General features: G+C 37.6%; 1 protein-coding gene across 2 annotated transcripts in view; it reads left to right on the top strand.

Moving 5' to 3' along the window:
* Nucleotides 1-4,780, top strand: part of LOC124162667 (proton-coupled amino acid transporter-like protein pathetic) — a 57,100-nt gene extending 52,320 nt beyond the window's left edge. The window contains exons 8-9 of one of the 2 annotated variants that reach the window (XR_006865644.1): nt 3,572-4,159; nt 4,198-4,780. Coding sequence is in view for 1 of the 2 variants with exons in the window: in XM_046539264.1 (XP_046395220.1) it covers nt 3,572-3,810 (239 nt within the window). In the remaining variant the exon portion in view is untranslated. Of the gene's footprint in view, nt 1-3,571 lie in introns of both variants that reach the window. The other variant, XM_046539264.1, reaches the window with a different exon arrangement.
* The last annotated feature ends 8,181 nt before the right edge of the window (nt 4,781-12,961 follow it).

Here is a 12,961-nt window from a genome sequence, read left to right as displayed (position 1 = left end):
TATTCAAAAATATTGTCTAGTTGTGACATATAGTATATTTTAACGTAACCTTTTAATTAGTGTTATTATTACTTTTCCTCTTCTATTCTTGACCTTTCTTAATACATTTTATGATATTTCTTGGAGTTATGTCAATGTAAACCAAGTTATAGCCAACGTTTCAATTTGTTTAAAATCATCCTCAGGGCTATGAAAGGGAAAAACATGAACAATATAAAATACAAAGATGACAACGATATACAATATTTTTGCATAAAAATGTTACGATCGCGTTTTTTATACAGTAATACAATTTAAAGTATACACATGTATATGTAATAGAATACACAAAAAAATTAATTTCAATCAAAATTAATGGTAACTAGGCGTGGCAATACCTTAGTAACTCAACATCAATAAATATGAACTAACAATAAGTTAAGAGGTATGTCAAAAATTTTTGTGTATTCTATTCTGTTCTTATATATATGTACATGTGTATACTTTAAATTATATTACTGTATAAAAAACGCGATCGTAACATTTTTATGTATAAATATTGTATATCGTTGTCATCTTTGTATTTTATATTGTTCATGTTTTCTCTTTCATTGCCCTGAGGATGATTTTAAATAAATCGAAACGTTGGCTATAACTTGGTTTACATTGACCTAAACTCCAAGAAATATCATAAAATGTAACAATTTAATGAAACCCAAATTTTAAGTACCAAAATTATGTGAAACGTATTTGCAGGCATGTCATTTTTACAAAATTTTCCCAAACGGAGTGGGGGGTGGCAGATAACCCTTCCCTATTCCCCCTTCCAAGGTATATTCCTACTTACGCCACTGTAGATAGATGTCTTTATTCGAGCGAGGTTGAGACTAAAAATTTCCCTCTTCCACCTAACCCCTCATTAGCATCATTGCATACATATATAAATGTAAATAATCATTACTAGTATTATTATAGTATTATACCGATTAACGTAGGTTTCCATGGAGTACTAAAGAAGTGATTTGGAAGCCTCCCTTTCCTTCCAGCGCTGCCTTCTTCAATTCACTGTAAAGCCTACTCTCTTTCAATCTATCTAAAAATCCTATTCTTTTCCTTCCCCTCCCTCGTTTCCCTAACATTCTACCATCTAACACCATTTTAAACATCCCCTCCCCGCTAAGTACTCCCTCCATCCATTCCTTCTGTTTCCTCCATATCTCATCTAAATGCTGCCTCTCCTCCCCAACCATATCCAGCACTTCGTCGTTCCTTTTCCTCTCCGTCCATTGCTCCTTCTCCATTCTTACCCATACCCACATCTCGAATGCCTCCAATCTTCTCTCGTCTTCTTTCCTCAGTGTCCACGTTTCCGCACCGTAGAGAGCTACACTCCAGATCACTAACCTTTTCTTTAAATTTTACATATCGAACCTCTCAGAAGCTCCTTCCTGTTCATGAACGCCTCCTTTGCTAATGCAATTCTCTTCCTAATGTCCTTACTACTGTATCCGTTTTCCACTAACGTACTGCCTAAATAGTTGAACTGCTCAATCTGCTCAATTTTTTCAACACCCACCTTTATCTTGAGTCTCACATTCCTCGCTCGTAATGCTTTACAAAACCACATAACCTTGGTCTTCTTGTGATTGATAATCATTACTATAATATATAAAAATAAACGTTTGCTAAGTAAAACATAGGATCACGAGGCACTTTTTTTCAGTAAGTACTGTTTTTAAGTATACAAAAACAGGCTTTTGTAATAACATAGACAGTTCCTGCCTGAGTTGACTCGATTCCTCACTCTTGTTGAAGTTTGTTAAATAGTTTCAAAATTTCAGTGATTCCGATCCCGATTACGATTCTTAACATTCGATTTCGATTCTACCAATATTGAATCCGTCGATTCTGATGCCATAGGCTGTTTTTTTTATTTAAGTGTTTCAATAAATTTGAGGTAGGAATTTAAGTTTCGCCACTGGAAATTCTTGCATGGCAGTGGATACACACTGTGATTTGATAATATATAGATAGGAGCAATATCAAAATGATTTCACACATGAGCGTACCCAGCGAGGGGTGCGAGGGGGCAGCTGCCCCTCCCCCAAGAAGCAAAAATCACAAAAGTTTTAAGGAAAATCGGGATTGGATTGAAACGAAAGTTGACAACAAATTTTCTTCAAACCAAGGAAAAATGATATTAGCATGAGACATGTAAATAAAATACTTTTTTTCAAGCAAATAATTTTAAAAACTAACAAAGCGCTGTTATGGTTTTCTTAAAATTTTAGTTTCATTCATGGGCGTACCCAGTTAGGGGCATGGGGGGGGCAGCAAAATCGCAAAAGTCTCTCAGCAAAATCAGTACTGAATTGAAACGAAGCACTCAACAAATTTTCTTTAAACCCACGAAAAATGATATGTATTAGTATAAGATATGTAACTAAAATAAAACTATTTTTCAAGGAAATGATCTCATAAACTAATGTCACAACTTGGTTTTCCCCCCCCTAGACCTTGGCTTGCCCACCCCCCTAATTATGATCCTTTAATATTTCACCAAATAGTTAGCATTGACCCTTAAGGGATTATTATCAATGTTTTGGTCAAAGTAGGCGTGGCTATCCTACCCAAGCACCCCCATTCCTGCCACACTGCGCTCAACAATCGGAACTTGTGGTGTCCCTTCCAGTATATTTACAACCTCCTTGGGAGTTACAAAAAAGTTACCTCTATCCAGGGCATGGTTGTCTGTGTACTTTAAACTGTTAACATGTTAATAGCCCCGATTTTAAAGGCGGCATGGAGCTTTTTTCGGTGGTATATAAATAAATGTATCTTTAACGTCACTACGTGACTACGGCATGGAAGAAACCACGAATATTGCAAAAGAGGATCCTTAAGTCGGCCTCCAAATGTGTTGTTGACCACCGCGCATTTTAATGGGTTTACAAAAGTCGCCACTCGCGTCGCTGACGGACAAATTGATCCGAGTTGAACGGGGAAGTAAGGTATAATTAGGGGCATTGACCGAAATTGATACAAATTTTGTCGCGATCCATCAAATTAATTAATTTTCAATTGTACTCCTCGAAATTACCAAAATTATGCTGCAAAATATTGGAAAAAAAAGTGGATCGTATTGCACTCATCACCGCGCCGCGGACATTTTCGACAACCGATTAAAATGCGACCGAAGTGGCAACAGAGATCAGCCTTCCGTGGGATGGAATTGGGCCTCTTCTATGCAGTCCTCTTGGAAGAAACGCTGCGCTGGTCACTGCGCTGATTCAAATGTGTTTTGTTTTTACGATTACGCGACGCGTAAATTCAAATGACTGTTGGAAGCACGGTCATACTTGTGGTTTGAAGTACTACTGCAATCGGAATCGATTTTTCCCCTTGGTAAACACTCATTTTCGATTCCGATATACTCCGATCCGATCCGATATACTCTTGGCATATAATCGAGGAATCGAATCGACCCATCGCTAATTTAAAAAAAAACTAATTTCGCTTAAATAAAACTGCCGCATCTTTCTCTCCTTCAACGCACACTAACGAGTCCATTTCTCTTTTGCATATTTAACAGGTATCATTGCGTTGATCGTGCCATCCCTTGACTCGCTTATGGGTCTCATCGGAGCCGTTTGCCTCTCCACGGCCGGAATTATTTTACCGGCCATCATTGAGACAGTTTACAGGTACGACAAGCTGGGGCCGTTTTACTGGATCTTCTGGAAGAACCTTTTCATCATCCTCTTCGGACTATTAGGACTCACCACCGGAGTGTGGACCAGCATAGAGAGCATTTTGAATCCATCGCCATAGCGGATGCCTGGAGAAACTAACGCATCGACCTGAACGAGAATTGGCTGTGATCGTGTCAACGACAGAAAAGCTTAAAACGTAGGACGAGGACTTATCATGGACGCATTTAGCTTTTAAAAGCTAACACCTTCTGCAGATATACCTGAGCAAAGGTTGTACTGTGATACCTTAAGCGAAGGTGGTTTGGATTCCAGATTTGAGATTGACTAGGCTATTTTTTTCACATTTGGACGCTAGCATCCAAAATGGACTTACAGCTAAAAAGAGGGAATTTAAAATCTTCCGTGCCTAAAAAGTTCAGCTATTATTGAGTAATTCCCTAGGTTTTTATTTTTAATAACACTGCTTCGTGAGAAAAGGGCATTTGCGTTTAGAAATCGCACATAGAAAACTTATCAACTTAGATAAGGCCCATGCCAGGCCGGGGAGTGCGAGAGCTTACGAAATTATGGCAATAAATGTGATAATTTCGTTTATATTTATATATTTGTTCATTTTGACCAACATTCGCGGTCAAAGTAATAGGGAACATGATTCAGATGACGCCTGGATGTGTTTCTGTATCCAGCCATTGTTCCAAGAACAGTGAAAGCTTGATATACAAAGAGTTACATTACGTTTCCATAGTTATGCATGACGTTTTTTTTGTGTATTGTATACGGTCCTTCTTGACGGGATAATGAATCCTCGCAGAGAGTTAAAAGAAGAATTATGCTTACCTACATGGATGTCAACCTTTTCGATATTAATGATGAGTTCGTATTTGTGTCTTTTCAATGACTTGATGTGGTGCTTTTTTTCATCTGCGCGGAGTTGGATGGCCTTAGGTTTTATCGACAACATTTTTCAAGTGAGATATAAAAAAACAGTGATAACTACGCTGTCTAAAATCAAAGAGTGCATTGTGGACGTAATTGAGACAGATAATGATCATATTTATATGCGTACGAAATACCTGACAATGTAATGGCTGAAAACAGAAAACTTTTAAGATCAAGTATTTCAACTTTATGTTCGATGAAAATACTCAAATGTAAAATGTACAATTTTTAAATATATACTGTTGATGAAAAAATCTGGCTCGCATTTATTCCAAAATTTCCATAGAGACAATAAAAGGTGATCAGTTTATTTATTCCCTTTAGAGACATATTCTAACAATAAGAGGCAAAAATATCCAAAAATTTCTTGTGAGTTGGAGGTTAATCCATTAATACTTTGATACCGAACGTCATGTATAGATGACGCACCGGGCTCTGCCCAGATCCGAGAGTCATCTATAGATGACGGCAGACTACGCTCTGCAAAATTTACGGATCTGGGCAAATTTAAAATTTTTACCTTCGGGCTGTAAGTATTGGCGCGCCCCTGGCTACGCCACTTTCTGACTTCTATTCCTTTGTTTTTCTTCACCACCGAAAGAGGTGTACATAAGGCGGTAGCCATTAATTACGTAAAGCGTTTAGGGGGGGGGGGGGTCAAGTAGTATTAAATACTAGTCTTAACTTATCTAAAAATAATTAAATAAATTGTTTTTTAATAAATCCAACGCAATCAAGCATAGATTACCCTGAAATACACTAAAAGCTAAAGCTGTAATTACACTAAAAACACGCATTTTAAACAATCCCACGTGATACTGGAGGGAACCAAATATTACGATATCTCACTAAGGAGGGTCCAAAAATCGCCGAAACCACCTCAAATAATCAATGGACGCCCCCTAATAGTAACGGCCGAGGGCCACGTGGACAGCTCATCTACATCTGCATACTACCCTGCAAGCCGCCTAAAAGGCGTGTGGCAGGGGGTGTTAGGACACCAGCCATTTGCGCATAAAGAGGAAATGCTCCAACGAAATTACGACTGGTATTTGTTAAAGTTTTTTATGTTTCGGGGAAAAAGGAAATCGCACATCTATCCGTTCTGCAAATTATCTCTCATAATTTATCACTTTTCTCGGGCCTAAAAATATTGTGGGGCTCTAATTTTATGTTCTCCATGTCGCTCTTATAGATATTCATTCTCAATTGCTCAAGCAATCTAAGCCTAGCGTGCAGCCTCCGAGTCTCCAGTGGCTCCCAGCCCAATTCGCTTAACATATCGGTAACGCTGTCTGCACACCAGTAGCAGTTTTTGACGAACCGAGCAGCCTCCCTTCGTGTTTTATTCAGTTCGCGGATTAAGTCTTTCTGCTCCGAATCCCATGTGTTCGCTACATAATCAAGGTGCAGTCGGACGAGTGCGAAATCGCACCTTTCTTTTACTTTCTCAACCGAAAATCTTCCCACAATACGCTTGACGAATCCTACTTTCTTCAGGGCCATGCCGCAAATATTCCTTCTATGTGTTCCCCACGAGAGTTTCGAGGTTATCGTCACTCTTAGGTACTTCACTTCGTCTGTTTCCTTCATGTTAATACCATCCACAGCATAAACATGGTTATAGTTGGACGAACTTTTCAAAAAATGCATTTGCTCGGATTAAGTTCAAATTCCCACTCTCGACTGTACAAATAAACGTTGTTTAAATCCTGTGATAGAATTTCATAGTCAGAGTGATCACTAATTTCGCGATAGATAACAGCGTCGCCAGCAGATAAACGTATTATACTGCTAATTCGGGAGCAGAGGTCATTAATGTATATAATGAACAAAAGGGGACCGAACACGATTCCTTGTGGAACACCTGATGTCACTTCAACTACATCAGAGCTTATTACGTCAAGAACCACTTTTTGTTTACGATCATTCAGAAAGTCGCGTATCCAGTTCACCACTGTTTCGTTTAACCCATTTACGGCCAACGTTGCGAAAACGCAACATTATTGAGAAATGCAAAAAAAATATTTCAATTGAATTTTATTCATGTAGAATTAGCTTTTTTCGATAAAAATAAGTTTAAACTGATTTTTAGTGAGATTATAATGACATTTAATAAGTATTTCGATACTTATAAAAATACTCAAAATGTGTCAATTTTCGAGTCTCCTGTTAAGCAAGATAAATAATTTTTCCTAAGAGTAACTATTCCCTTTATTAAGTTTTTTATTCGTCCATGTGGATGTAGAAATTTCAATTAATAGATACTTAAGCTTATATTTCGTCAGGGAGTCAACATTAAGCGAAAATCAGGTCCGGAAAATAATGTTGCGTTTTCGCAACGTTGCGTTGGCCGAATCCGGTATCTATAGGCAGATATGCAACCCGCATTAACCCTTATTTCCGTCTCGTAGGGATATGCCGTTTTTACTGTCAGATATAATCCTACGCCTTTTTATGCCTCGTATTTGACAGATATCGTCATATTTGACAATTAAAATTCTTATATATTATATTTCCAATGAGATGCTGCATTGTTTTACCTAAATCCAATTTAAAATAGTGTTGCATTACGGGTTGAAAGAAATGAGTCAAAGTGAATATTTTTACAGAAGATAACGTATTTTCCAGTTTTTAATTGACGTTTTTATAACAACAGATTAAATTACAACAAATAATGACTATTTAATACTATAAAAAAATACTATTTCACATACTATTCTATGTTAATAAAAGAAAATACTATTCGTGTTATTGGGGAGTATAGTAAATACATGGTAGGTGTGGACCTACTTGATAATGCAAAAGCAAATTACCGCACTAGAATTCAGGGGAAAAAAGGTCCTAGCTTATCAACTTACTGGGCAGCGTTTGCACTAACGCCAGGAGATTGTACAGGTTATGCAACGGAAGTAAATTTCACTGGTAGACTTCAAATCGTATCTAGAAGGGACGCATCTAAAAAGTGAAGTGAATCAGTCAGTAGATGACGTACCCCTATACAATTCGCGTCCATAAACATGGAAATAGTTAGGCCATGTAATTCATCGCGGATTCGTGAAGCATGAAATGACGAATTTGGCCATAGAGTTAAAAAAAAAATTCAGTAGTTGCCGAAAAAGTGTAAAAGTCGAACGATGCATGAATGTACGAAATTTTATGTTCCATTGCACCCAAAATGCTTGAGTATTTCATAATTAGCCATTAGTTATTGTTATTCAATCTGCAATGATAAAATTAAAGTCAATGATAAAAAGGTAAAATGCAAATGATAAAATACATGCTCTTCTGAGAAAATTTTCGCTTTGACTTATTTCTTTCAAACCGTTATGCATGTCTATTTTATAGTAGAATTAGGTCAAATAACAACTACATCTCATTGGAAACATAATATCTAAGGATTTTATTTATCCAATATGACGATATTTGTCATATACGTGACATAAAAAGGTATAGGATTATATCCGACAGTAAAAACAGCATATTCCTATAAGACGGCAATGTATTGTAATGCGGGTTGCGTAACTGCATACAGATACCGGATTCGGCCAACGTTGCGAAAACGCAACATTTTTTTTTTACCATAAGCAGATTTTTTTGACGGCCCATATTTTCAATTCATCTTATTTAGCATGTTATTAGGTAAAATGAAGAGAAAAAATTATATATTTTCAAGTATTTCTTTACTCGGCCGGTAATGGGTTAATCCGCATGACTGTAATTTGTATAAAAGTTTGTTGTGAGGTAGCGAGTCGAAAGCTTTCTTAAAATCTAGAAATAAAGCTCACGGAAGATAGAAACACAATTCAAGTAAATTTTATTGGTCCCTTCAAAGCCCGTGCACGACTATATTAAACGGTGAAAGCCGGACACGCCAACTCGCGAGATCCTACCTGTGGGCTCCAGATTCCATGGTATCGTAATTTGATAGGAATACCTAAGAAGGAAAAAAAGACACATGAAAACTAATTGTATTATAAGTTCCATACTTGATTTCCATCTTGACAGACCCCTTGGAGAATTTAATCATATCCGTCACAGTATGACAACGGATGACAACGCGTGAAAAACCCAACAACGAATTCTTCTCCATTATCTCCGAAGTACGCTTCACCCACGTCTTATCTTAAGTGGAGTTTACTTTCATTGGTATCTGTGTATGTTTCATGGTGTCTGCTGTATAGTTTACTTGTACCACTGTCGTATAGTTTACTTTCGTGTATATCTTTGATCACGGTCGACATATTGGGTATTGAAATTGCTCGGAAATTGAGTACAAATGTTCCGGTGGTGTAGCGGGTAAAGTAGCATGCAACGGATCAGAGGTCCTACGGATAAATACGGATGATTTAATGCTGCACGCGCCTTAGTGACATTTTCTGATCTGTAGAACTTCGTGAAATTCAACGTTAGGCCCAGAGGATGTTGCGCGGCTATTTAATTCTTACGAGCTCATTTATTTGTTGAAATTCAACTCCTATCTCGCATTAGAATTTGGGCAGTTGAGAGTAGAGAGAATTTTGACTATCTTTCCGGCGTCGTCCAGCCCCGCTTCAGTGACCGTAACCATTAGCCGCATGTGAGATGCATCACGGCCTATGCGTCCTTTCCCATTCAAGGGAAAAACTCCTCTTGTTCCGCAGGGCTGAGTGAAGGCAGAGTATCGATTTGCCCAAACTAATGAGTTTTCAATCTCGAAAATTTGGCTGCTCGACAGTGCTGTAGTTGGGAACAAAATTTAGGCGGTACTCACCAAAATTTGCCAACAGCTGAACATGTATTATACACCCGGCCGCGATTGAAATGTCATACTCCAACTCTTACATTGGTTCCAAGTTGTGCCACGAGATAACTCTGAACAAATAAATAATCATTTCCGATTATTCTTTCTGAAATCCATTGAACAATTTATAGAAGGGCTATTTTTTTACAGATTTAAAAAGGTAGTTTAACCGGTACCCTTATAACGAGTTTGGATTTTAGGGGGTACGCCATACCGGCCCAACTACAGCACTGCTGCTCATAGTTCATCAAAAACATCCAGCAGATGACTAAGTGAACAGAATTTTAGACTTGCGATTCAATTTTCTGTCAAAATGAGTTTTAATAATTAATAAAATTATATATTTTCCATTATTACCAAGGATCTAACGTTATTTCGAATTCTGAGGTGTATTTTACCGTTAGCGTTGTCTGCTGTTTATTGAGTCCCTACTTTCAGATTTTTGTGATTTGAAGCACTCGACCCATTTTAAGCGTGAACATTTCGCGTCAAAAATGAGGTCATGAGGCAATTATTATGGCATGAGGAGTAATTTTAATTTTCTATATTAAATTATCACATCACATTATCTGTTAAATATTTTTGTCGTTTTTAGTTCAAGAGACTTCATTACAAGCCAAAAATTTTACGAATAAAAATTAGTTTATCATTCCATTTACATATCAATAAAGATATTTTACTCTTGCAAATCATCGAATGACCTTTAATTACGACAATTTCTCTATTTTCATGCTAAATTTCTGAAGTTCCTTACTCATTGAAAAGGGAAGATATAGTTTTTTCTAGTCCATGAATTATAGTGTTTGGTCGAATCATGCCATTGTCTTTGCAAAAAGTATTTCCAGAAAGAGGCCGAATGTTTACTAAAAATTACGACATATATGGAAGAATATTTCTTCATCACTATCTTTTGTGGCATTTTCTTAGGTTATTGATGCTTAATTGCGTGCATTGAAGATAGTCTGGTGGAAAATACTATTTAGGCAAAATATAAGTAAATAAGTTAAGATATACACCATAAATCTTTTTCGATTCAGACACAAGAAAGGAGATGACGGGGTAAATGACAGCATGGTCTGTGCTATAATATGTATATTATATGTATATTATTTGATTCTTGGTTAAGGTGCGTTATCTGGGGACATATCTCAGGTAATCCCGAGTTGGGCGTGGTAAAACCTCAGAAGGGTCGCTCACCCTCTTCGAGCGAGGGACTCTATGAGTGACACAATGTGATATGAGGTCCCTCCGAGGGTTATGACCTCCCAATGGCTTTGTTTGAAAGTCTAAGACTATAAAATCTACCCAATCTTAAATAAATACTTAGTTTACCCCCTAGCCCTAAGGAGCTTACTAGTTCTAATAGGTCTCCGGTATCTCCGGGGCATTCTCAAGTGTAACTAAGATATTTAGAAATGAACTCGAGTGCATGAAAACGTACTATCGATGATGAAATACCTACTTTCTAAAACTCCTGAAAATTGCCCACTTTACGTAAGCTAATCAGCTTAATTACTTTCCCACAAAAGATCCTTATCTGATTGATTAGATTACCCTCTACTCCCAAACTTTTGAAAATATACGCGCCGTGCTTTCAAAGAAATAGTACCGCATAGAAATACTCACGGTTTTGACGCTGGGCGCCGACCTCCGCCAATTCCTGCTGGGCTTGTCTCCTGGTCATAGCAAGAGACTATGATCCTTCTCAAATATCTTCGCGATTGGCCAAGTCGTTCAACCTCGGAATGCTTCGGGCGATGTCGCGGGAGGGAGTGGGACGGGGAGATAGAGAGAGGCGGGCGTTGCCATGTTTCCGTGAAAGACATGGTCAGTGCATGGAACCGAAAGATTATGTCAAAAACTCTCTTTTCACTTGGCAACTCAGCTAACACACTCTCGAAGCGAACACCACGGAGGTCTGAAAGCGACTGAATTTCCCGGAGTCTAGACTACGCCTATCGCATTTTCGTTGGTTTTCAGAGAGCCACGTTACCTCAAAAAATACTTGGAACTGCCTCTCAGCGGCACAGATATTTCAAATGAACTATAATTTTCTAATAGCTGGAAGCATTGTCGATTGCATGCGTAGGTATTGTAGCGAGACCCAGGGCAGCACTTCAAAAAAAGGACCGCTGGTGTTAATATACCGTTTTTTTTCAGCACTTTTTCAATGCCTGCTTCACTCATAATTCATTATGAGTATTTACGCTAGCACAGAACACAGTATGTGGTCAAGGGTGGTGCATAGGAGACACGGTAGTATGATTAGGTAACACTTCGTGATGGGATGGAAGTGGGGTTTGGAAGGACATCGGACTTCAAATGGCTCCCGAGGGTATACGCGAAGTATATGGAGTCTCAGCTAGGGGAGCAGCTGTCTGGAGGGTCGAATAGGGCGACCGTCGAAGGGGAGTCAAGCGTCCGCCGCACAGTGGGCCGAAATCGAAAAACGCCGAACAAAATCTCAGAACTTTGTTTTTTTTTAGTGCGAAATTCGAAATTTTGCACAGTTCCTGTCAACACTGGCGCCGATCCATGGGGCCTGAGGGGGCCCAGGCCCCCGCAAAAATTCGTTAGGGGGGGCGAAGGTCTAACAATTAAAGAAAATTAAATAATTTGAATCTACAGAAATTATTCTTTTTATGATAGTTTATTATTTTTTTAAATAAAATTTTAGTATTTTCAGAGCTACATAATAACTGCTCTTTAATAGTCTATAAGCATAATTATTACTGTATATTAACAAAAATGCCGTAACTACTTATGTTTATGTTTTGCTTCTTTTTTTTTAGCCAAAAAATGTGTCAGGCTTGTCGAATTTCCCGGAGGGTCGTGTTATCAAGGGTCGAGTTTTCGGGGTTCCAATACATATTGATCACTTGACTCTTCTAAAATGTTTTTAAAGAACTTTAAAATTCAATATTTTCACCTAAAATTTAGAAAATTTCTTGAGCAAGATCCCACAGTATGGCCCCCCCACAAAATTTTTTTAAGACTCCCTAGTTTTCAATGCAATAGTGCATTTTTTGACGCAAACCATTTTTCATAGGCTACTGCTATTTGACACAAATTGTATGACTTCAAAGTTGAAAAAATTTCGCAAAAATTGCCCGGATTCATTTTTTTCGGTATTCAGCATTTTAAAACTAATACTACATCTTTTGTCGGGTAATATCGCGAGTTAACTCGGTGATCCTTTTTTTAATACTCCTACACAAACACAAAATTTTTATGAAAAACAGAGTCCATCATTTTGCATCGTATTGGCCATAAATACTAAGTAATACTAAGTAATAACTACTAAGTCGTGAATGTTAGTGAAAAATAACAATAACATACTGTTTGTTAATGTTTTGAATATTTGTCGCTAATGAATAGCTACAAAAGATGTGGCTTTAGTTTTAACATGCTGAATTTCGAAAAAAATTCAATTCGGGCAATTTTTGCGACATTGGTTCAAATTTGAAGTCATGTAATTTGCTTAAAATAGTTACCCATGAAAAATGGTTTTTGTCAAAAAATGCCCTAATGTGAAACAACTGCGCAA

This window comes from Ischnura elegans, chromosome 7 (genome assembly GCF_921293095.1).
Source record: "Ischnura elegans chromosome 7, ioIscEleg1.1, whole genome shotgun sequence".
Taxonomy (NCBI): domain Eukaryota; kingdom Metazoa; phylum Arthropoda; class Insecta; order Odonata; family Coenagrionidae; genus Ischnura; species Ischnura elegans.
The sequence above is the reverse complement of the archived record's forward strand: the minus strand, read 5'-3'. Positions and strand labels throughout refer to the sequence as shown.